Source organism: Petaurus breviceps, unplaced genomic scaffold (assembly GCF_028583685.1).
Source record: "Petaurus breviceps papuanus isolate PSGF00001 unplaced genomic scaffold, PetGlider_PUasm1.0 90895, whole genome shotgun sequence".
In the NCBI taxonomy this organism is placed as follows: Eukaryota; Metazoa; Chordata; class Mammalia; order Diprotodontia; family Petauridae; genus Petaurus; species Petaurus breviceps.
In genome coordinates, this window is record NW_027187372.1 from 22,267,250 (window position 1) to 22,293,183 (window position 25,934).

Here is a 25,934-nt window from a genome sequence, read left to right on the forward strand (position 1 = left end):
CGCGCGAGCTGGGCGCCCCCACTCCGCTCCTGTGGTGTCGTTCATGCGCTTCTTTTTTGTTTTGTCTCCCTCCTTAGTGGGGTTTTTTTTGTGGGGGCCCCCGCGGGGAAGGCGCGGCAGTGTTTCCTAATGGGTCCCGCCCTCCCCCGCTTTTCCATTAGCTGCGGCGAATGCTGTTGTATTATCCTCCTTTTAACAGCAAGGATGGCCGATTCCCCTAGTGTAATCTCAGGCAAACGTCTGGTGTCTTTTCCCCGCCTCCCCTCAGCTTCAGAAGATTGAGCCTCTCTAGATCCTAAAGGGGAAAAGCCTCATTTGCTAGGGAGCTGCATCCTTCACCTGAGTTTGCGGTTGACTGCAGCTAGAGGTTGTGGCTGTGATTACCAGCGTTAGTCTCTAACCTTGCTTAACCAAAGACCGTACTGCTTAGGAAACACTGATCTGATCTGAATGGGAATCTAACGCGCTGCTTTTTAATTACAGTGGCGGGCAAGTACCATTAAAGTTGAGATAAAATTAAGCCTTAAGGATGCTGAACGGCACCACTCTAGAGGCAGGTCAGTTATACACGACATTCCGTCTCATTTTCTTTATGTTCCCTCACCTCCCTCCCCTTCCACTTGTGTATGTCTGTATATTTGTGTCTTCGTCTATGCATTTATGCATTTGTGACTGTGTCTGTGTGTCTGCTTTCGTGCGTTCTGGGGGTATGAATCTGCATGAATTTTATTTTGATTCAAAATATTCAGTAACTTTTCAATACGAAAGTAATCCAGTTATGGATATACAGAATGGATTAATTCATCTTCTCTCTTCCCTCCCCCCGCCCCATCTTTCTTGAATTTAGTTTTCCTGTCTTCCCTTGTGTACCCTTTCTTTCTTTCCTTTGCATGTCTTTGCACTTCTCCAGGGTCCAGTCAGTGCTCGCTGCAGGCACGGTCTAAGGAGTTGGATTCATAGGATAGATACCTTGGTCTATTGTAAGGGAGGATTTCATCCCTGTCCGATTGAGCATTCCTTCATTGGGATGAGAGAGGTAGAGAGAGTTGACTGAGGATGGACATTAACTGATGAAAAAGTGGTAGGAAACAGGAGATAGTTTCTGGCACTGGATATACCTTAACTACAAACTCGGTTCAAACAACATGGTCATTCATTCATGTAGAGTATTGAGAAATACTATCTATTTGATATAGTTTGTTCAGTAAAGTCACAAGGCAAATTATTTCCTCCATCCCTTATGAAAACCAATACTATATTCTCACATGATTGGCGATTTGGAGTGTAATTTGGTATGAATATGGGGAAACTCACTAATAAAAGGTTTTTAGTTTTTGAAAGAATTTTTCTATCATCAACACCTACCCCATTCGAGAGAACTTAAGGGGCTTCAGGAAAGAGGTTTAGAAGATATGAACACCCATCGAAAACTCCTCCCCAAGCAGTAAAAGATTTGGTGAGGGAGATGGGTGTATATTGTAGGGAGGAGAGGTGCTGACCTTTTCAGTTCAAGGAACAATGCTTTTGAATTCTGAGGGAACTTGCTCATGAAGTTGCCCTAAACATAAGACTGAGCTGTGGCTTGGCTCCGGGTGGGACATTACTTCTGACAAAGGCTGAGTGTATTCTCACCTCTCACTTCATCCTCCTTTCATTCTTTTCTGAAATTCCCACCCTAAGAAAGCTCTGTTACAGGATCTGAAGGGAAAGTTGCTGAGGCCAGGTTCAATCAAATCCTTCCTCAGTTGGGACATTTGTCGTCCATTATTTCACGACCTATAGGGGTACCAGTCGCCATTAAGAAACGTCACCCAACAAAGCTTCACTTTAGATTTTAGGGCGTTGCCAGAGACCCTAAATTGTTTCCAGATTAGATGATGGTAGTGAAGACCAAGAGGTTTTTATCTGCCAGCATTTAATACAATGCTTGGCACATAGTAGGCGCTTAATAAATGTTTTTTGATTGAATGAGAAAAGAGAACTAGGTTTTTGTGGAGCTGAAAAAAAAAAAAAGAGGCGCGTGGGAGCCTTTGACCTGCGAAGAACTGAAGGGCACACAAAGCATCTGGCTACCTCAGATGGCTCTGCAAAATCTCACAATCCTAATCACTGTATTTGCAAGAATGTCTGTACATTTTAGGGAAAGGAAAAACCTGACCCTATCTAATCTCTGAATTAAAGTGGGCAATTTGAATTTGTGTGGAATTTTGTTTTATTGCCTCAGGGCAAAGGGCTCTAGCTTCAGATTTTGACAAATTGACAAATCAACTGATTTGTTTATAATCATTTTATTTGTGTTTGTCAAGAGTGATTTTCCTTCCTAATCAAACTATTTTGTCTTTCCACCCTTACAAGGCAAGGATGTCTTAGGACGACAACTTTACCTTGGGGTACTAGGTTCTCTTGGAGAACTCTGGGAGCCTCATCTGAATATTGTCCAAGAAAGCCCAGACTCCCTGTTTTGGGATCCTTCCGATGTTAATAATCCCTAACCCAAGAAAACACTGGTTTTCTCAGAGCCAAGAGCAGCATTGGCAACAGTAGCCTAAGAATGATTGGTGGAGCAGAAAGAAAGGAGCTTATAATTAATTAAGTGTGCCCAATTTAAGGGATTTAGTCGCTTCTGAGTTGACTTGTGTGATCTGTCCAATTATTTCTAATAGTGTCATTGAGTTAAGATATGGAAGGAGGCTAAGCACCTTCTTCCAAAGCCCATGGATGGCGTAAACTGCCTCTTTGCACCTGCAGGTTAGATGGAACAAGGCGGAGACCATTAGTTTAAGGAATGGGGGTGGGGGGGGTGCAGGGGCGAGAGGAGGGGAAGAGCAAATATTTCAACTTTTATAGGCACTTCCAGGCAATTTATTCTGGAATTGGGGAGAAGTGCGGGAGGATAGGTAAACTATTGGATGCTTTCTTCCGTTAGCATTAGAAACTCCTGTGACTAGAAGGGGCTATTTTCAGATTAAGGAGTGGGGAAGCACAGAAAGTCGATAGAACTATAAATAAAGTCCTTTTTAAAAATTTATTATTATTTTTTTAAATTTTAAGTCCTGATTGCCCAAGGACTTGAGACCACTCCTCTTCCCACTTCGGAAAGGAAGGTGAGTTGAATTGTTCTTAGCCCACTCTAGTTTCCAAACGAAATTAGCTTTTCCTGTATGGAAGCTGGGACGCCTAAGGGCACAATTCAAGACTCCTGGGCTTCTAAAACTCCACTTTCTGAGCGGTCTCTCGCTCTACGGGGAGCGTCCTAAGGACTTCCTCTTCACATGAATCAGGAGGCACTGAGCAAGGCCGGGATTGTGCTGAGAGCTAGTCAGAATGAAACTAACAAAGAGAAGAGAAACCCAAGCCCAAACAGAATGGAACCAAATAGAAGAAAAGCTCCAGTTTCTCGGGGCCTCCCGGACTCGATGAGGAGGCAGAGTCCTCAATATGAGACATTACTGAAGAAAGCAAAGGCAGCAGGAGCAGAGATGCTGGGAGAGAGAATTGTAACCTGAATTTTAATATGAAAAGGCTCACAGAACTTAGGTCTCACCCCCAAGCGAGTTTGACCGTGCTTTACCGACTTAGAGACGTGGAGCACTTGTATAATTTTTTAATCACTGTCTTCTCTCAGCCAAGCGTCTCACAACCCCATCTTTACGAAATTCCTGTTTTTGAAATGTGAATCTTGGTAGAATCAGAGAATCGTAAAGTATAAGAGCCGGAGTAGCCATTTCTAGTTCAACAACCTCATTTTATAGATGAGGAAACTGAGGCCCAGAACGTAATTGCGTTGATGTTGTTGTATGAAGCAGACACAAATAATTTCAAACTTTCTCTTTCTGGAGGTGGGGTAGGAGATCATCAGAAAACTGCAAACACTCTACCCGAATTAAATTCCTAGTGACTTGTCGTACTAATTGACTAGTTTTTTCCCCCTAAGGAGAGACCTCCTTTCTCTCCTCAGAAGCCTTAGACATTGATTCCTCTAAAGGAAATCTGCCTCCTTTCTATATAAAAGGACCTTTGGTGAAAAGACAACCAACACTCCCAAACTTCACTCTGAGTAGCCCTTGGTGTTTTGTTGTGCGCGTGTGTGCTTAAAGCACATTGATTTTCATCCAAAAGGGCTAATTACATTACTTACAGTAAATAGCAGCCCTGCTGTCCAGGGTCTAGTGTGCCAACAGAAGGGGGGGTGGGATCTTCGGCTTATTTCACTTGGTTGACTTCATTTTTGTGTGAAATGGTGTTTTATGAGCTGCATTCTGGCACGCGGAGGAATGTAACAACAGCCGATCTGCAAATAACATTAATTTTGACTCTCAGAGAAAAAGCTGGGAGAAAGCCGAATGCATCTTGGGTTTCATGGAAGAGGTGACTCCAGCAGCCCCTCAGGAGGAGTGATTGTGATGCTGGGGAAAGGAAGCGGGGCCCCGCCTGGTGTTTTTTTCACGACTGGGCTGGGTTTAGTGTAGAAATCCCTACGGACTAGGGGAGCAGCTCTGCCTCCAGGAAGATCCTTCTGGAGGGATTGAGGTGTCAGGAAACAGCCGGCAGCTGTTCCAGTGAAAGGCACGGAAAGAGAACTCTGAAAAAAAGCAGGGCATGGGGAAGGAAGGAAAATAGGAAGGAAGCAATCGTATCTTTAGCCTGGATTTACTAGTCTATTGTCAAGTCTTCTGACTTGGGAAGCCCAGCAGATTTCCGTGGACTTGGGGTGGTTGATAGTACAGAATAAGAGGATCAACCTACAACTGCTTGGTGTGGTCAGGTACTTTTGGTTGGGGAGAAAACTATGTAAATGGCTTTCGGCTACATGAACAATTTAGTCTCTTGTCATTCTTAGCTCGGATGCCTCATCTTGCCTTCCTCTCCCCGTCACTCCCGACAGTCCCCCCCCCCCCGCCTCCATTTTCCTGCTCCTGAAGCCCTTTTCACCCCTGAAGGCTATGGGAGGATGTGCAAAATCTATTGGATTTGTAATTGATTTGTCTACTTACCTGTTGGGTAAATGGGAATGATGACTGATAGGGATTTGTGGCCCTTATTGGCAAGTTTCAAACAAACTTAAAAGTTACGAGAATTTCCCTTAAGACTGCCATGCACTTGGAATTAGGAATAAAGTCCCAAAACTACACATTAGATTTGCTTATGCAAAGGTGCACACATACAGTCTTTTATCTGAGGGCTAAAACTTTCCGCCAACAGAAACAGGACAACTTCTGTAATCAACTCCTCAAACGACACTTTACAAACCTTGGAGAAAGTGAGGAACGAAAACCTCTTGATTGGATAAATTTCTTTTATGGGAAAGGAGAAAGAAGGAAACAGAACCTTTAATTCAGCTAGATGTGTCTGTTTTCAGTAATGGATACAGAGCTGATAGGTTTAAGATCAGAAACCCAAACTAGGGTGTCCGGCAAAGTTTGCGAAGTTGAGGGAGTCTGTCTCCTCTCTTGGCGAGGCTTTAGTCTTGACCTAGGACCCGCTTTCCATTTCCTGAGTCCAATCTAGGACAATGAGTATTGCATTTCTCCCTTAAAACATGACCGCTGGGAACCGTTGGAAGTGTGTATCTAGAGGGAAGGCGTGTGTGTGTAAGCGTGTGCGCCATGGTGGGTTTATGTGTGTGTGCGTGTGCGCGAGTGTATCCGGGAGGGGGTGTGTATGTATGTATGTGTAGGGGAGGAGATGTATGTGTGCGCGGAGATGGGGAGGGGGCTTGCATAAATGTCCCCCTCCCCTTTTTTCTTGCCTCCCTCCTCCCCACATTGTAATGTTTGTCACTGCTGGCCGATCACTAGGGGGTTGAGAGGAGTATGACAGGTCTTTGTTGTCTGAATAAAAATCAGTGGCAGCTCAAGGGAGAGAACTCCTCCTACTAAATTATCAAAAATGGGCTGGCTTTAGTCTCTTAACAAATTGGACACAGCTCCAGAAAGCAGCAGTCCCAAATCCAACCTACAGGCACTGGGAACTTTAAAGCATCCAGGGACGACTGAAAATAGCATTTCTTTTTCTTTCTTTGTGTTCAAAACTATTTTCTGTCTCCACCAGATTTTTTTTCTCCCCCCGTTCCAGTTGTTTCCCATTAGTAATCCGATCTCTGCAGAGCAGTAAGATTCGCCTTTTTCTCCTTCTTTTCCCACCCCCTGTTTGTTTGTTTTCCGCACATCTCCAGAAGCTGTTGGTGCTTTTTTCCCCCTTTCAAGAAGTCGGTTTTGCAATTTGTCTCTCTTTTTTTCTTTCTTTCCTCGTCTTCCTCTTCCCTAGTCCCCTACCCCCACTCAGTGACCGTCTACGGTGTAGACTTTTTTTTTTCTTTTGGATGATCTGAGACTCTGGGGTGTCTGTATATGGAAATAGTGGGGTGCCGAGCCGAAGAAAATACTTGTCCTTTCCGTCCCCCAGCCATGCTTTTCCACGGAATCTCCGGGGGCCATATCCAAGGGATCATGGAAGAGATGGAGAGGAGATCCAAGACTGAGTCCCGCCTGGCCAAAGGAGGGCAGATGAATGGCAGAGAAGCGGTAAGAGGCCCCGGGGCAGTTTGTCCCCGCATACTTCTTTCCTAATACTTGACTGAAAAGAGGTCCCACACCCTTTACCTTTCTGCTCTCCGAAGCTGTGAGGCGATGAGCCCGGAGTCTCTGGTGTGTGTGTGTGTGTGTGTGTGTGTGTGTGTGTGTGTGTGTGTGTGTGTTTGTGTGCGCGTTGGGGGTTGAGAGGGACAACTACTTTGCTGTAGGCTGGTGGGTTGGAAGATTGAATTTTGCTTACTTAAAATGTGCGAGGAATAACGGGCCTCTCTGCACGGGACTTTGGATGGAGAAATCGCCTTGGAGCGATGGCCGTATTTTTTTTTTTTTTTAGAGCAAGCGGGAATACCCTGGATGAAGGTCCCTACTCTCTATGGAAACCCTGGGCAAACTGGTCCTAAACTTCCCAGTTGCTTCTGGGCTCTTAAAGAGCGGACTAAGCATCCCGACAGATCGGGGGCTGAGGCTGTTTCCAGTCCTTGACAATCAGGCGTCAGAGTCCTTTACAGAGGAAGGAATCTCCTTGGCTTTCCCTCGGGGGTTGCACATGCCACTTGAAGGAGTAGGGGAATGAATAGAAAGAAAGAAGCGAAGTCCATGGTCCGCATGTCCTTCTTTTCATCCTGAATCCTTTGCACAAGAGGCATTTCAAAGTATCTCGGCTTTTCACCTTAGAATCCCCCTTTTTTTGGAGGCAGGGGAGAGATTATAAGAGTTTTGAGATCATTTTTGAAAGTAAGTGTCAAGATTTTTAACAAAATCGAATCAAGGTTGATTCATCTATTTTTATTTTAGACATCTTTCCATAGCGAAAACGCTTCCTACTTACAATAGGGGAAAATAGCCAGGACACTCTCCAGGAATGATTTTAGGAAAGGGAGATATATATTTTTCTCCTATTTGTATATCTCCTACAAATCACTTATGGGGAATCATCAAACAAAGTAACGGCCTGGAAAACCACTTTAGCGATTTTGCTTTGTTTTGTTTTGCTGAAAGGACTCCAGTGTGTAATTTAGGCGTCTGTGCCCATCCTAAGACTCTGTAAACACGAAAACTCTTTTGTTTTTGCCATTCAGTAAAAGGAGGGGAGGCGGTAGAACAAAACATTTCTCTCCTGTTGACGAAAATATCCAACAGATGGCTTTGGCATTTCTCCTTTAAAAAAAAACAACACAAAACCTGAACTTCTGGTCGAGCTTGCTTCTGTTAATGATGAGATTCTGCCCAGTCCATATATGCCCTCTAGCTCAGCTAGCTCTGAACACAGGAAGTATGACTGATGCTAGACCATGAATTTAACTGTAAAGATGTGTCTGCCTGTATTTACATGTGAACAATGAATATTATACAAATGTGTGTATGAATGCAAGGAGTCCCAAAAGTCTTAGTGCAACTTAAAACTACACTTATTCATTTGGGACACCCTGAGTATTTTATATATATATATATATATATATATATATATATATATATATATATATACTCTATTAATTTATCAGATAGAAACCCTACAGCCTACTTTGCTAAGTTATGACACACTCAGGATCTGTCAAATTTTGAAGAAATTTATTGTCTGCAAACCAGGAGCACAGGTACAGGAATAACATAAGATATTTTTCTTCTGCTTTGGTTGGTACTATGCCTACTAGGATTTAGAAATATAGGTGATATCATTGAGAATTTAATCTAACAATAAAATCAAGTCTTTGTCTTAATCTATCCCCTTGGGTACCAGGGGTACAGTTAATATTTCTCCTTGGCTTCTTTTTGTCTATTCCAAAAAAGACAATGGACACACTTTAGGTTGCAATTACTGTAATTCTGCAGTTTCCTCCAGACTGCTGTTAATAAACTCCCAGTACTTTCCCTATTGAGGCCTTCAGCTTAGTATTCTGATGTCTGGCAGTAGGTTTCCATAGTTTCTTATATTTTGTAGCCTAGGGTACAGACAAAAAGACAGATGGAGGGAATGGTGCTGAATGAAACAAATATTAAAGTTCCATGCTTACCAAGTTAAGCACCCATTTTCTCTTTATGCCCCGAATTTGAATACTCTTAGGTCAGGATTGGGTTCTGGAAAATTATCTTTCTGTGCTTCAGTTCACCAGTCCGATCTGTTTTGTCTAGACTCTAGTCTTCCAGTTTAATGCTTGCCTTTTCTGTTTCTTTTTAAACCCATCTCTCCTGTGGTTGTTGTTGGCTTGTTTATTTTTTTCAGAGTATGCCCCCTATGAGCCCTGAAAAGCCTGCTTTGTGCGCTGGTTGTGGAGGAAAGATCTCAGACAGATATTACCTGCTGGCCGTTGACAAACAATGGCACCTGAGGTGTCTTAAGTGCTGTGAATGTAAACTGGCTTTGGAGTCAGAGCTCACCTGCTTTGCCAAGGATGGCAGCATTTACTGCAAGGAGGATTACTACAGGTATTCATTCAGATAAGTCTATCCAGGTTCACAGATACTACTACCCTGCACAAAGCTAAGATTGAGAGAGGAAGTCCTATGCACAATCTGTATTTTGTGTATTTGTTGATGTAATTAGGAGCAAAGAGCTTGCCCCTAGGTGACATTGGGGTTGGTTCAGTGGATATTATGCATTTCTGTCCTCATCATCATTGAAAACATATGCATCAAAATACATAAATCTCTCAGAGCAGTTGTTAGGTCTAGAGATTCCTTAATAGACTACCCAAGCACCTTACTTTCTTGGTATTTGTTTTAGAAAATTAGGGGTCCTGGGAATAGCCATGTGAAGTTTAAAAGCAATATCTCTATAGTAGGAAGACTTGAAGGTTTGTTTTCTCTCCCATTCCCCAACTTTCCGTTTCCTACGAAGAAGGGAAGTTTTACATCTATTAACTGGATTTTAATATCCATAGTGATTCTTATTGCTATATTGTCCATCTTGGAGAGGACCCAGTAAATTAAAATAGAAAGGGTTCTAAGGGGCCCATTTTAAGCCATCCAAGAGTGAAATTCTGTATAAGAGAGGTCACTGAATTTTTCAACTTGCCTTAGTAGTTGAAAAGAAATCGAAAGCGCTTTTTTAAATGGACTTTTCCCAGTTTTTATTTTGTTTATTTTGGGACCGGGCTGGATATAAATGTGTCCAGGGAATCGTACTCAAATCTCAGCCAGAGAGAGGTAAGCGAAAACAAGAGGGTCTTCACAGACACACCTGTGTGTCTTCATATATATGTATACATACATATTTATATAATAAGAAATTCACTTGTATAATATACACACGTCGAGTCAATTTAAAAAGGAAAGGAAGATTTCAAAGTATTCATCCTTTGTTTCAAACACATAAAATAAACTCCTTTATTTTACTTGCCCCCGGACTCTTAAGAAGCTGCCTTGGGCCCTTTGGGAAGGTGTCAGACAGCTGCAGACCAGCCCCAGCTGCTTGTCCCCCCCCTCTTTCATCGCCCTCCCCCCTCTCCCAAGGGGAAGGTGGTTCTGCCTATTCTAAGTTCATGCTCCTATTCTGATGTTTCTTTTCAGAAGGTTCTCCGTGCAGAGATGTGCCCGCTGCCACCTTGGGATCTCGGCTTCCGAGATGGTTATGAGAGCCAGGGAGTCTGTCTATCACCTGAGCTGCTTCACCTGCACTACCTGCAACAAGACTCTGACCACCGGCGATCACTTTGGCATGAAGGACAACCTGGTTTACTGTCGGGCCCATTTTGAGACCCTCTTACAAGGAGAATACCCCCCGCAGCTTAGCTACACCGAATTAGCGGCTAAGAGCGGCGGGTTGGCACTGCCTTACTTCAACGGCACTGGCACTGTCCAGAAAGGGAGGCCCAGAAAAAGAAAGAGCCCCGCCCTCGGAGTGGACATCGTCAATTACAACTCAGGTGGGCCCAGGACATCAATAGTTAACCCCTTGCTCAATCGCACCCTGAGGTAAAACCCCGGGTTTCCTTCCTCTCTGTGAACTCCACTAGGTTAGGACTGATTTTGCTCAGTTCAGCCTTTCCCATTCCCACCTTCTCTCTTCCCTCCACCCCCCCTCCCCAAATCCTTATCTAGGCCCACCGACCACTCACAACCAGAGGGACTTGGAGGCTTTTCAGGGAGACAAACTCAACCCCCAACTGCCCAGGTGCCAATGGTGGTCCAGTTACTTTCAGGATCTTCAGTTGGAGGAAAGACCAAGGGCAGTCTGTGGATTGCCAGGCACAAGTCTTAGTAGAGGGTTTTCTAAACACTTTGAAAAGAGGCTTTAATTTCATCCTCAACTTTGAAAAAGCAGAGGTTGAGATCACTAGCTAGCTCCAAATTGATGATGAGTGGTCCTGGGCTGTAGTAAACCCAGACTTGCTTTACGAATCAACCTTTGGTGTTGGAGAGAGACAAGTTTGTTACATGTGTTAAATGACCAGTCTGAACACTCTTTGAAGGACTGAAAAATTGTCACCTAGGCCTTGCTGAATCAGGTTGGAGAGAGACCCTAGTTAAGCTATTGGGTAGGATTTCCAGGGGTTCAAAACTGAGATTTACTCTTCTTTCCAGGAGTGAGGCGAAAGCCTGTCTAGTTAGAAAGAGGAAATTCTATTATTCTCTTGGGGACACTATTTTCCTCTTTTTCTTAACTTGTCTGCTTATCTGTCTGGTTCTCTCTTATACTTGGGGGTGGCAGGGAAGTTTGGTTGCGTCCAAACCCCCTCCCCCACACTCATCTAAGCCTATTAGCTAATTCCTATTAGCAGGGTGGCTGGAGGTGAAAGCAGAGCAGGTCTGAGCTTTCCTCCTTTAAGTCACAAAAAGCACTGTTGAGGAAGGTCTCAAAAAGCCCAAGTACTAAGAGATCCCTTGGCTCGCCTTAACCTTTATATCCCTCTTGCTCCCGCCCCTTTCCGGCTCTCAATCCTAAAGAATAAGAGTAAGAAGGTCCCCTACCCCAGGTTCCTAAAATTCAATGAAAAGGTCGGTATGCTTTTTAGCAACAGTCCTTAACTCTTGCAGCATATCTCTCCGGTGGGGGCAGCAGGACCCCTAAGAAGTCTGGAGGTGGGGGAGACAATATGACGTGTCACTCCCTCGGGCACATTCCACTCCCCAGGGCCCAGAAAGTCCAGAGCTGGTGAGAGTTTCTCGAGGATTTTATCTAGTCCATCATGGTTTCAATCTGGGGCAGTTTTGAATAGGGCTGGGGGTGTGGAGGTGGGGAGGGGAGAGAAAAGGAAAAGACCAAATCCTTGCTCCGGGACCTGCTTAATCCTTCTCCGCCGAGGGCAGCAGGATGCCGTTCCTCGTTTTGCCAACCCCCAGCCGAGCGGCCGCCCTCCAGTGCCCCTGCCCCTGTAGCGGCTCGTTAAGGGGCTTTTGGTCTAGGGCCGCATTACCGAGTGCGGTTATTTCATCTCCTCTGATGCGTGGCTTTCGGAGCCGGGGCAATCAGGGCACTAATTGTTCTTTATTAATGGAAGATGACATCGGAATCCCTGGCCACTCACCGGGGCCCTAATTGGTCTCTAGGAAAAGAGAAAAGGGGAAAAAAAAGGAGAAAAAAGAAAAGACAGAAGAGTCCTTTCTAGCTAGGGATTCCCTGCAGTCTACAGAAAGCCCGGGGAGTGGGGGCGATTCCTGCCCAAATTACAAATAGAGTTTTGCATTTGTTTATTTAACCTAATTAATTCTGTTTGGTTTGCTCGTTGGTTCTGATTTTGTATTCTCAAACTACTCCTTGAAGGGGACAGTAGGGTGTGGTCAGCGTGAGTGCGCTGAAAAACTGGAGAACTCAATGTAAAGTTTCTTTAAAAACTAACCAACCAACCAATAAACCCACAAGGGTCATCCAGGTATTTGGTTTTCAATTTAGGGAAGAATCTCCTCAAAAACCGAGTGTCGGGAGTCGATGGTGTCACCATCTTCACGAAAGGCCAAAAAAAAAAAAAAAAGGAGTTTTTAATTTAGTTCTAAACTTGTGTGTGTTAAGAAATTTCCTCTCTCTGGGATTCGCAATGATAAAGATTCTATTGAAAAGGACCCCGAAGCACCTTGGGGCCCCTGCTAATGAAGAACATTTCCTTTTCTAAAAAGAGGGTTAAACAAAAGGGTCAAGAAATGTTCAGCGATGTCAAAAATTCAGTAACTGGTTTAAGTGGTACTTTGAATAAGTATCAGGAGCCACAAAACCATTTTAAAAAGAGTGTTTACGAATCTAATGCCAGTGTCTGGCACTAAAACGAGGAAAAGAAACCCTAGAGAATTAAAAACATGTTAAGCATTTCCTTAAGCAGGAAATAAAATGGTCTAACAGTTTTACCTCATTAAATTTCTAGTCTTCATTGAATTTTGTACTGGCTGGCATCTCTTCTAATATGTAGAATACTTATATATAAAGTGACATATTAATAGAAGAAAACAAATATAATTTACACAGGGACATATTGTACACATGTGTAGAAGAATATATGTACATATAGAAATACACAACTATACCTTACTAATTAGAAGTATATTATGTGTACATGTGAAGTTCATAGTGCATTTGTGTGTATATATACATGTATTCATATATATACACATAACAAATGTGTATTGGAAGAAACATACATTCATACTTCAAAATTTGAGAACATTTATGTAGATCACTTAATATTTGAAATATGCTAAGTGCATTCCAAAGCACATCCATATTTAAATTATACTTACTTCCACAATTAGGAATGAATCAAGCAGGCACTTTGGTGAAGGAAATTCAGAGTTTATTTGGGATTCTGAGGACTAGTTTTCAAAAGTGAGGAAAGTATTAGTGAGATGTATGGTCTGGACAAATTTTATTTAGTTTTAGAATAAGATAGAAATTATTTTAGCAATTCATCATTAAGTTACCCAACAGTTTCCTCTCCAAGTCCTTTACTTTTTTTTCTTCACCTTTCAAACTTTTCTACTTACTTCAACTATTAAATGAATGTGGCAGTGACCCCTAGTGGTATCTTTGGAGGGTTTAACTTGCCCATTTTAAAACAGCAACAAACGGGACATTTCAGTTTCCTAAGTGAAATAACAAATATTTAAATTTTCTTACTAGTTTATGTTGTTTTTCAGTTTTGTACTCTATAATTCAAAGGAAAAAGTATAACTTATGAACTAATATGGTGACGAACTGAGGAAGACAATTAACTATATGTTCACCTAACATTTGCTATAAACAGAGGCAGCATGGTGAGGTTGATAGAGAACTAGCTCTAAAGCCAGGAAGACCCTGGGTTCAAATGCTGTCTCTGCCATAGACTAACTGTGTCACCTTTGGCAAGTTACTTAGCCTCTCAGTGTCTACTTACAGGCAATTCTGTAAGATTATAAATTATAAACTAGTTGCAGATCTTTATTGGTGGAGAGAATTTTGACACCAGGAGTTTCCTCCTTGGATGAAATCAAAGGTTCAACCTCACTCCCTACAGCAAAAATTGTAGTAAAACTTAATTAAATTAAGAAAATATATATTAGTAGAAAGTGCTTGCACAATATAAATGATAACATTTTGATAGGAATGCAATCAGTAATTCTAATAAAATAAAATATTTCAACAACCACTTGATTCACCAGCTATTATTTTTACATAAGAGTTACTACATAGTTTGTTTAATGCACTAAAATATACTGCTTACCACTCATCAGGAAAAAAAAAGGTTACAAAAGTATAGCAATGGAGAAACTTTCTAAACAACCAATCCCCCTCCCCCCCATGTGATAAGCACAGTGACTATATTCCTCATCGAAGACTAACTCTACCAACATATTTCCTAAGAAATAAAAAAGTGCACAAGGTATGGAAAGTTGAGTATGTATTTAAAAATCAAATTAAAATTTCTATTCCAAGTTTGTTCATTATCCATCATGTTGTCCAAGAAAAGTTACCTTTTGCTTTGTTAGCCGCCTCTGCTAGGCATATACATTTTCTTCAGGGAGAACTCTGAAACATGAGTTATAGTCCTCTGGTCATTTTGATGTTGGTGGTTAGTTTTATACTCAGACCCTGAAGAATTAATTGTTTTCAAAGGACTAAGGTTTACAGTTGATCTCTCATTGCAAATTTAGCCATTTTGATGATGTGAAAATGTAATACAATATAAATTTGCACTAAAACATCCTTGCTACATCTGAATAAGTAAAATCTAAAGTTAGAAGAGAATTGTTCATTATCTCAAGGAAAAAAATATCTACTTTCTGAAAAGGTTTAAGGCATCTGGGCACAATGTTTAAATGCCTACACATGACTGACTCTATATCAAGTTTATTTGTTTTTTTTTTTTTAAATAAAGCTCACTTGACCTCAGTGGGACTGGCAAAAAACATTTATCAAGTACTTTCTATGTGCCAGGTACCTAAGGTACCCAAGTTCTGGGGAACTAAGAAAGGGAAAAGATAGTCCCTGTTTACAAGGAGCACACAATCTAATGGGGGAAGACAACATGCAAACAATTTTGTACAAATAGAAATATAGGATAAATTGAAATAATGAACAGAGGTAAGGCATTAGAATTAAGGGGAATCAGGAAAAGTTACCTGTAGCAGGCAAGGTTTTAGCTGAGACTTGACCTGTCAAGTATCCTGTCCTACTGACATGGCTTAAAGAAAATATTAAGAAAGGAAACATTTGGTAAATAGTTAGAACTATTTAGGAGCAGTTGCTTGTCTGTTGGTTTTTAGTGTATTTAATCTTTTTTATTTCTTTTGGTTAAGAAATTACTAAATATAGCCTTTCTAGTTTTTTTTTTCTTTTGGGTTTCACCAAGACTAGAAAAATAAATCTGACCATAAAGTAATATGTAGACAACATTTAAATGAATAAAAATGAAGGGTTAATATTAATCAATGGTTCTTTATATCATACTTCCTTCAAAATGTTCATTTCTCATTCCTATGCTGAAGGTTTTAGAACTCACTGATTCTTTTTTTTTTTAGTGAAATCTTAATAGAGCTTAACAAAGAACAAAAGCTGTTTACATTTGAGGATGAGGTACAGATTTTTTTAAAAAATTGTTTTTTTTTTTGTTGTTCTGAAGTTAGCTGTGGCATTAGATGCAGTGATGCATTCATTTTGTAGTCATAGTCTCTATATGAGTGGCCAGCATTGGGTTATTAAAATCCATGCAGCTTTACATCTGAGAGATAATTAATTTTAGACTGCTTTCAAGTATCTTCCCACCCCCCTTCTTCTTCTTTAAAGCACCTCAAGTGCTAAAGATATGTTTTGTGTAGAACATACACTGGTGAAAAGGAAACACATAACTCTCTCCAAAGCCAGCTAAAGGCACAGTTCTTAGGCCTATCCATATTTACCACATGAAGAAAGTAGATCTGAATCTACTACCTGGCCCCTCTGAAGCACAAGCTAGGGGGATGCTTCAGGCATAAACTTGAGTAAAGAAAAGTAAGTATAGGATTATACTCCCTCAGAAATGTGTATTAAAATTACTCCAATGGGGAGGCAACACTTTTTATGTATGGTAAAATTACAATTTAGCCATTCATACCTAGAAGTTCACAATGGCTCAAAAATAGTTTAATTATAATTACATTAGAAATTTCTATTTACCCTTTTCAAATCTGACTTGGAAGATGTGAAAGAAACCCTCTTCTCTATTATTTGATAATTTTCTCAGAAACAAGAAGGACCAAGGAAGGGCTCTAAGATTAAAAAAAACCTAGCAGGCTTTTAACTTGTCCTTCAATTTGTCATATATTTTCTTAGTGGTCCATAGATCTGAAGCTGGGAGTGATTTCAGAGGTCATATAGGTTTAAAAATTTTAAATAGTATTAATTTTCCCCCCCGATTACTTGTAAAGACAATTTTAAGCATCTTAAAAAAAAAATTTGAGTTCCAAATTCCCCTCCCCCAACTCCCTCATCTTCTCTCTCCCTAAGAAGGTAAGATATTTGATGTAAGTTATATGTGTGCAATCAGACTATATAATTTTAATCCCTCATTTTACAAATGAGGTAACTGAGGCCTAAAATGGCTAAGCGACTTGATTAAGGCCATACAAGTAGTATTCATCAGGGTCAAAATCTGAACCTAGGACCACAGTAAGATAATCACTTCCTCACCTAAGAGAGGAAAAGTATCTCATAATTTGCTAAATGTAGTTGTCAAGTTCTACATGCAGCTCACATTCTGATTCCTTGAAACCTTATTCTTTCCTTTTAGGAAAGAAAAAAAAAGTTTCCCCCCCCCCCCCCCCCCCCAACTTTACCCATAACAACAAAGTACTTCTTTCAGTCTCACTTCACCTACTTATCACTTTTCATTCCCTTTTCAAGCAGCTACTTTGATGCAAACAAACAAAGAAACCAAAGTCCTCCCCATTCTTTTCTTAATTCAGGGTTCTTTACATTCAGCAGTTGTTTTCCTCATTGTCATTTCACCAGGTTGTAATGAAAATGAGGCGGATCATTTGGACAGAGACCAGCAGCCTTATCCCCCGTCCCAGAAGACCAAGCGCATGCGTACCTCCTTCAAGCACCACCAGCTCCGGACCATGAAATCCTACTTTGCTATAAACCACAACCCGGATGCCAAGGACCTCAAGCAGCTTGCCCAGAAAACGGGCCTGACCAAAAGAGTTCTGCAGGTAAGAAGTCACCACCACTGGCTGGGTCAAAATTTCCCTTCCCCTTGCCAGTAAAAGTAGTTATCTTCCCTTCTTAGAGTGATATAGATATTGTCTGCACTGTTTCTCATTAGTTTGATATAGCTATATCCCAAGTAAGTGTGCTGAGAATTTCAGGGGGAACATGGCAGGGTACCCAAAGAGAGGCCCAGGAAACTTAAAAAAAAATGAAGTCAAATTCTTCCTTCTTTTATGGAGATGGGTCCCATAGAGAATGCGGGGCTTACCATATTGCTTTGTATATCAGAAGCATGTATTTTACACAGCAATGACATGATGTCTGTTAAAAAGAAAAGATAGAGGTATTTTATGAGGCTTAGTCTATTGGTTTCTGGAGAATTGTCATTGCAGTCCTCAGTTCAGCAAAATTTTGGCAATCCTAGTAACAATGGAAGGGAATTTGAATTGATACAGTCTTCAAAGTTCAGGTGGTCCCCCTTTTCCACTTTCCAAAGGCCTAGTGTATGATTTTCCCCCTTAGCAACAAACACTCAGTTTCTAACTAATAATTTTTTTTTCTAACAAATAACAATGAAAAGAAAAATTCCAAATAATTAGCTCTGCTGTATGCCCCTTCCTTTAATGTATGGTTTTTCATGTGGGAAGATGACATTATAGTCCCACCGTGAGTTCTTTTTCCAGCAATGGGTGATGGGAGGTGCTGAAACAGACACTTTTTTCTTGCCTGATGACCACTAGCATGCATTTGCAGTCTGATTGACCAAGGTTCATCTGTGGCCAAGGGACAAAAAGGTTTTGCTACTCTGTAAAAAGTCTAAGGGGAGGTGATCTCAGTAATAACAAAGTCTATTAGTACTAACTGCCGTCCATGTTGCTATTCACCTTTAGATATTTTCAATCACCATGACTGTTCCCTACCTTCAAAAGACTCAGAGCAGGCCCTCTTAATTAATGATCAGTAGCTAAGGCCATAGTGTACGTCCCCCCTTATATCCCTATGCTTAATTTGAATTGTTTAACTTCAGCTCCAGTTGTCCTAAGAGGCACTTGTCATGCTGGGGGGTTATGTGCAGCCTAGCACAGAGAGCATTTGAAGTTTATTTGAAAAAAAAAAAATAAGTGAAAAAGAAAAAAAAGTTTCTTAAAAAAAGGACAAAACAAAACAAAACATTTTAAAAGGAGAAACATACATCAAAAAATAAAATAAAATAAAAACAATCAGCAAAAACAAACATCGGTAAAGAAATCAATTGGGATTGGTTTGCAGGTTTGGTTCCAAAACGCACGAGCCAAATTCAGAAGGAATCTTTTGCGGCAGGAGAATGGGGGTGTTGATAAAGCTGATGGCACGTCGCTCCCGGCACCGCCCTCAGCAGACAGCGGCGCTCTCTCTCCACCCGGCACTGCGACCACTTTAACAGACCTGACCAATCCCACTATCACTGTAGTGACATCCGTGACCTCTAACTTGGACAGCCACGAATCCGGAAGCCCCTCACAAACTACCTTAACGAACCTTTTCTAACATTGGATTTTTTTTTAATTCTTCCTCTTCTTTTTTATTATTATTATTCTAATTATTATTATTATTTTTATTATTTACAAGACTTTTTTTTTAACCCACAAGATATTTGGGGGGAAAAAACAACAGCTTGGTGTGTAGCATCTGCAGCCACTTGGCCAATGAGTTTACAGTCATGTCTCTCGTTTAAAGTGAACGTACTTTGTCTACAAACTGTATTTGGATTAAAAAAAAAATCATTAGGTCTTTCAGTAGGTAAGGGAAGTTTTTGACTCATTCTAATAAGTGCCTCTTAAAATTGTATGTTACTTATTTCCAGAATCTCGGGAAAAATGAGCTTTATTATCATGGGCAAAGAATCCTATTCCCAGTCTAATAACCAGGCTAAAAAAGAATCAGATAATTATCACCAAATGGAGTTTTCTGTCTGGCAATGTCACATATGCTTCTTGAATTTTGCAGCCTTCACATTTTTATTTTTGCAACTTGAAAAAAATTTAAGACAATTATGAGTTCCTCACATGCAACAAAAACTTCAAATGGAAAAATGTGATTAGACAAAAGCACTACAAAATAATGATTTAGAAATGTGTAAATGTCCAGTGATTAGAGTCCCATCCAGCTTTAACATTCTAAGATGATTTGTGTGTAATTAATTGGGGGAACCTACTCTAGGAAGTTGGATTTTCCTTCCATGGGCATATAATTCAACAACAAAAAAAATGGCTCTTTTATTATTTCATTTTAACTTTCTAGATATTATCCCATTTCCCCCTGCCATGAAAATTCCACTTAGAATTTTAAAGTTCTATACTTTTAGTCTCTAAAGACTGAAAAGTATATATTATTGAGGTAATTCTCTATAAATTACTTTCCTTTTTTCAGGGAAAATGGAAATAAGCAAAATATAATTCATTAAGATGTTTAGAAAAGTGGTTTAGTTAATTTGATTCATTGCTATTCTAATTTACTTCAAATTTTCCATACAATTGCTCCTGGCATCACACATAAAAAAGAAAAACTTTTAAAACTTCAGCACATTAAGATTATTTCTATCAACATTAAATTTTGTTGCTTGTTTTGCTTTATTTTATTTTTGTATAAGAAGATACATTTTTGAAGAAAAGGTTTTCTGAAATTTGGCATTTGTAGTAAACTGTTCTGAAACTAAACTCAGAAGCCTTGTGGATGCTGATCTGAAATAATTTCCTAGTTTACAATAGCATTTTTTTCTTTTTAATTTAAACTAAAAATCTTAATGGTCTGGGCAGTGGTGAATGTTCATCTGTATGCTTCTGTTGTAGTTAAATACCAATTAGATTGTGAATTTTCTCAGAAAAAGTCAAGATATATGTCTTGCTTTAGTGGATTGTTAAGAATAACTTTGCACATATTCTCCACTTTTTCGGCCCCATTAATCTCTTTTGGTGGTCAGGGTGGCTATTTAATATATTTAAAGGTGTCCTTTTGGCTGTATAAATGTGTGGTTACATATTGACAGTTCACTGCCCACATTAAAGTGCATTATTGTAACTTTTGCTCAGGGTTTTTAGAAAATTAGCACAGAAAGTAGCTTATTTTTAAAAAAAAAAGATGATGGAAGAGATGTTAACACTGTAACAGAAGAAAGGTGTGATTGCCATTATATATTTAGCAAGTATGGTTATCATCTTATATGGAGCTTAAATCTTGACTTTTCCTATTTCTATTACATTATGGGCATTTACCACTAACCAGACCAAACAACCTTGGTAAGGCTGAGATCTTATTAATACACTTTTACAGGTAAAAATATTGATACATATAAATTTTGTTCTTTGACAGAACAATATATGGTACTATAGATCTACTTTATTAAGTAGACTAATCATAACTCAGTTCTAATATGTGCCTTATGATATAACTTGGAAGTAAGTTTGTGAAAAATCAGGATATATGTGTTGTTTGTTAAATTAACTGTTTTAAGCCCTTTTGACACCTCACTAGTTTTGTACTGTTTTACCTCTTATTTCTGAAACTCTTTTTATGGTGTATCCTGTTAGAGGGGACAAACATGTCATAGAAAGCAGTTGTGCACTCTTTCAAATATAGTTGATAAATTCAATAATCTTATATATGAAGCTTCGTGTTTATAGTACAGTAAGTGGTCTAGCAAAATTGTCCATGTTTCTTTGTTTATTGAGAAATACATTGTATAGAAACTATTTCCCCTAAATATTTATGGACCAAACAATTGTGATATATCCTATTAAATTTGTGTGAATAAACCATTTTGAATCTAAGGAGTTTTATTTCCCATCAGTTTTATTTAAGGTCTCCCTGAATTGGTGTGTTTCCCTGCTTTCCAATATTTATGACTAAATCATATTAAAAGGGTAATACAAATTTTATAAATATTTAACAAGAAAATTAGTCCCTAACTTTTCAATCCCTGGTTCTTATTCACTGTGTGTGCCACTGAGGATGCAATGTAATTCCAGATTCCTTTTAAAATAATTTTTGGATAACAAAGAAAAATGCCCCACTGATTTGATACAACAGTCCCATAAATAAAAATGCATCTAAATAGCAGCTGAAGTAATTGCATGAAAAACCACCTAAATATGATAAAGATTCAATACTAGGTATATTTAACACAAATGAATAATGGTAAACCCCAATAGAAATTGCAGACCCCTACAAGCCAGGTTGCTCTGTAGTTTAATAAATTGTCACTATGATTTCTTTCAGGGAGAACAAATCTTGGGGCATTACAGCCAAACATCCCGACGTTTGAAAATTCCCTAAAGTATTAAAAGAAGGGGAAAAGTTTGATCGGAAATCCACTGCAGTGAAGACAAAGACAATATTAGGTTATGATAATCATACATTAAAAAAAATCTATTGAGCCAAAAAAAATAAGAGAGAGAGAGACACTTAAATGTCATTTCCTGAATGTTAACAAAATTTATGTTCTTTATGACATCTAACACAAATGAAGGCTTACAAAATTGTGTGGTTTAAAGCAAAAGTTAGAAAAGCCGTGTATAAACCAGAGCAACCTGGCAGTAACATACCCTACCCATGTTGGAAGACAATTATTCCTTTAAAAAATTAAAAATATAGCAACAACACATTTGCCAAGCACAAATACTTGTAAAATAAAATCCCAATACATTCATTCCACCTGCTTGCTAATGTGTACTAGTCATATCTGTTAAATGGCATTTTTGTAAATTCAAAGAAAAGCTATCACTCATTTAAGAGCATAGGGATCAAAACTAAGTAATTTTTAGCATTATTGTTTATGATTTCTTTTTTTAAAAGCCGAAAAATCTGCATGCACTTTTACATCTGTCACCTATAGTGTACATTTCTGTATGATGACTTCTCTTTGATGTTTCTTGTACAATAAATAGCTTTCATGAATAAACATTTTATTTGATGCAAACATAGTTAACTTTATGTAAACACACCTAACCTAGCTGTTGAAATTAATTTAGAATATTTTGGACACTGTCTTAAAAGGCAGAATGGTAAACTTCCAATTTGTTATACCTAGAGAAAAAAAAGCGCAAATAATCAAAACAAGAAGGTGGCATTATGGTAGCTTAGTGTAAAATGATTTCCTTGGATTTTAATGTTTCATGACTTACTTTCATTTGTCGTATGCAATTGAAACATGTACTTAAAATAAAAATAAAGACAGAGGAAACCCAAACAACAATAAGAAAAACAAATCTCTGAAAAAGAGTAGCATGTGTAAAAGCTTCAGCAACTTTTTTTAGACTATTACGATAAAATTTATTGATTCTTGATAAGTTTACATGTTCACTATGCAATGAACAAATTTATTGACATATAAAAGTATATTCTGAACTATGAAAGGATCTGATCTTTGCACAGTCCAATTTACGTATGATTTTACAAGCGAAAATGAATGGAAAAATAAACCATTATTTAGTAATGAGGTTTTTTAATTGTTAGAAGGAATATTTGCAGAAAGAATTTTTTAAAAACTATTCATATTTAGCTGTATATCCAAAGCATATGTTAAACAAATTAACATATAAAATACTTTCCAGAAATTTTTTTCATTAAGATGAAATTTTTATTATATACAAATGAACCCTATGTAAATGATGTAACTTTTATGAATAATTATGACAGACATTAAATATTTCACCTGCATTCTCAGTATTTGAATGTTTTCTTAAATGCTTTCATCTTCTGGATACCAAAAAAGAAAGAAAAAGAAAGGATAAAAGAAAGAGAGAAGCTCTTAATAAGAAGGCAACATGACATGATATATAGACTATTCTGAGAGATCTTGAAACATGCTGGTTTTGTCAGTAACTATAATGTTTTATGCTTCAGTGAAACATTGTTCATAATTAAAGTTGTTTAAATAGATTTTAGAAATACACCTCATGCCAGTTAATTCAAATTCTTATTCTACAGAGATGCTCTTCTCCAGTGACACTCACCTGTTACAGTTTGATTTAGAAATATCTTGGCACCTCTCCTAGTTCTATAGATGTTTAAATATTTGGTCAATTAAATGAGGGAAAGGACCAAAGGTGAAAGGGCATATTTGAAAAATATCTGAAAAAACATCTGCAAAAACTACTCAATGTATTATTAATTTTAAACAGGCACATTTTACAAAAAGTAAGGAGAACTAATTAAGCAGGTTGGATGTGTAGAAATCATATGATTCAGAGTTGGAAGGACTACTGTGGTTTTCTGTATTAGAGAGCAATTCTTAAAATCTGGGCAACTGCCTATTTCTTGTATTGGAGTGAGAATGGAATAATATGAACTTCTGAGGTTGGGAGCAGCATAACAAGATTTCATAGCTTCTCCATCTAGACTGTGGAATGGACAAAGAGCTGAGGATAGCCTTATCTATCTTCTAGCAAGTTAATCTCGGATGGGGAAAAAAAAAGGATTCACTGAGATTCCTGAATATTACTGGAGATAATAGTGTTTGAATTGGACATTTTGATATTAAATAACAATTTAAATCACTAAAATTATGGAAGTTTTTTTGAAAAGGCCCAGAAGAGGTTCAAAACATTTCTGAAAGTTCCCTAAAAGGGAAAGTTTTACTGTACCCAAACTCCAATGGAAGTCACTTAAAGTATGCTAACAATATAAAAAATACCTTTCTTCTAGAGTGCTCAAGGGATTTAATAAATATCTTATAAATATCTCATTTTTCCTTCAAAATACCCTTATGTGGGTATAAACATGAATATTGATTATGAATTTTCTGATTCATCAGTAGTGAGCAGGAATTGGAGATTTGAAGTGATGATATTTGAAGTTCTTATATTAGGGGTAATTGCACCATTACATTGGAAATGCATTTATTAAGCAGTTACTGGTATGGTGCTTTGCAAGGTACTATAGTTCACATTTATGATAATAATATTTTGACAATGAAATAAAACTGTTGGACTTCCTTGTAGAGAGCTTCTTTATTCAATGGAATATTCAACACTACTTAAATTTTTCAGTCAGAAATCTCTAAGCACAGGAATAAGTAGAGGAAATGAAAATTTACCCCAAGTAGAAGAAACTACAGCATACTTTCTGTGAAACTAGAAGTATATGCCAATGTTTTATTCATGCTTTTTTTGCCTCTCCACTTTATTGTCTTAATTATTAGGGATCAATTTTAACTCTTCAAATAAATAAAACTTTGTGCTTTATCTTTTAAAGTTTATCTTTAAACTTTGTGCATCTATCTTTATTTTATTGCCAGTGTCCTACATAAGGCACTGTTTTCTTTACTTGTGTCCCTGCTTTTCAAGCATTTCATTCAATTCTTCTATGGACATTTCTTTTAAGAGAATGGCATTTATTTCCCTTATTTTTCCAGTTGTTGCTTCATTTTTTCAAATGTTATCACTTTAAGGTAATGTATTATTTTGATTGCCCTCCTGAAACATTTGCTTTGATTTCCTATATTGTCATAGCAAAAGGATCAGAATTGTGCATGGTACTCTAGGAAAAGTCTGTGAATGTGGTATAAGTAATGATAACTCACATTTATTTAGTGTTATGTTCTCTGCAAATGACTTTCTTTTTCAATTGTGCTGCAAAGTGAATCTTTATTCTTATTTATGATTGCTCCTCAATTCTCCCATTTCTTTGGGAGTTCTTTATATAGTCAGTCTTCCTCTAATATATGTATCTTACCTACATTTTGCCAAACCCAACTTCTTAATTTATGTTTCTTTATACTTGACTTGATCTCACACTACTATGGCTCAAAATCTAGAGATGAAAGGTTTGGATATCTGTTTTAGGAAGTTCCTGCTGTACATCTAAGTGTGCTTTCTCCTCACATCTTAGAATTGTCAGGAATGATTTTTCCCCCATTGTATTTTATGTTTACATCTTGCATGATCTTAAAAGTTATCTTAAAAACCATAAATGGATACCTTTTTTTGGCTACTTGAAAATAAAATTTGCCGCAAATAAAAGAAGATTTTCTAGTCTCCATTGCCTCATATTTATGTGTGAACATAATTAAAATGTATTTTGCTTTATACTTTTCCACTGAAACAGAAAGTATTAACCATAAAGTGATATTTAAGTTGGTGATTGTGACAAACTGACAAAGATGAAGAAATTCCAGGGTGAGACTGAGATTATTGCCTTAACCATTCTGCTTTCCTGCTCATTTCCTTCTCCCATGGCAGCAGAGGTCATTAGCCTCCACTTTGACATTCACAGATCTTGTCAATGTGTGTTACTTGAATTTTTGTCTTTATTATATTTGGTTAACTTAGATTTTTGGAAATAAAATATCCTTTATAAAATGTGAAAAAAGCTTAGATGTATTTCACAATTTTGAGATAAATTGTTTGAACTTTATAAACAAATATGACTCAAAAAAAAACCCAAGAGTAAGTTAACGAAAGAAATCATATTAAGAATATTACATCTTACTGACAAAGACGTCATGAAGAAATACTAATATCTTATAGGTGGGGCCTGACTCTGACCACTCTTATAGTAATGTAGGTCTGATATCTGAACTAAATGAGACACTTATAGACCATTCAACAGTTCACAAAAAAGACTCACTCTGTCCTAGCAGGAGAAAGCTACATAACAAGGCTATGCAGCAAGGTCATTGCTCACAACTCCCTTGCCTTTGAGTTGCCCAGGGTGGTCTGCCAGCCAAACATCAGAGAAAGACTGGAACTCCTCATAGATTTTCATATTCAAGTGACCAGGAGGTGATGTCAACAGTTAAAGCTTTTAGCTCTCCGAGCCAATTAAGTCTTGAG

General features: G+C 38.4%; 1 protein-coding gene across 4 annotated transcripts; it reads left to right on the forward strand.

The window, feature by feature from the left end:
- Positions 1–4,528: 4,528 nt before the first annotated feature.
- Positions 4,529–23,049, forward strand: LHX9 (LIM homeobox 9). Of its 4 annotated transcripts, none has more exons than XM_069074490.1 (6): positions 4,529–4,765; positions 6,406–6,524; positions 8,755–8,957; positions 10,041–10,396; positions 16,924–17,126; positions 21,379–23,049. In XM_069074490.1, exons 2-6 carry the CDS (start codon positions 6,408–6,410, stop codon positions 21,433–21,435), a joined length of 936 nt encoding a protein of 311 aa, XP_068930591.1. In that variant the 5' UTR covers positions 4,529–4,765; positions 6,406–6,407; the 3' UTR covers positions 21,436–23,049. The 4 variants fall into 4 exon arrangements, with proteins under 4 accessions (XP_068930591.1, XP_068930592.1, XP_068930589.1 ...); XM_069074489.1 differs by lacking the exon at positions 4,529–4,765 and adding an exon at positions 5,849–6,110; XM_069074491.1 differs by lacking the exons at positions 4,529–4,765; positions 21,379–23,049 and adding an exon at positions 18,394–20,897 and having other exon boundaries at positions 5,844–6,524.
- The last annotated feature ends 2,885 nt before the right edge of the window (positions 23,050–25,934 follow it).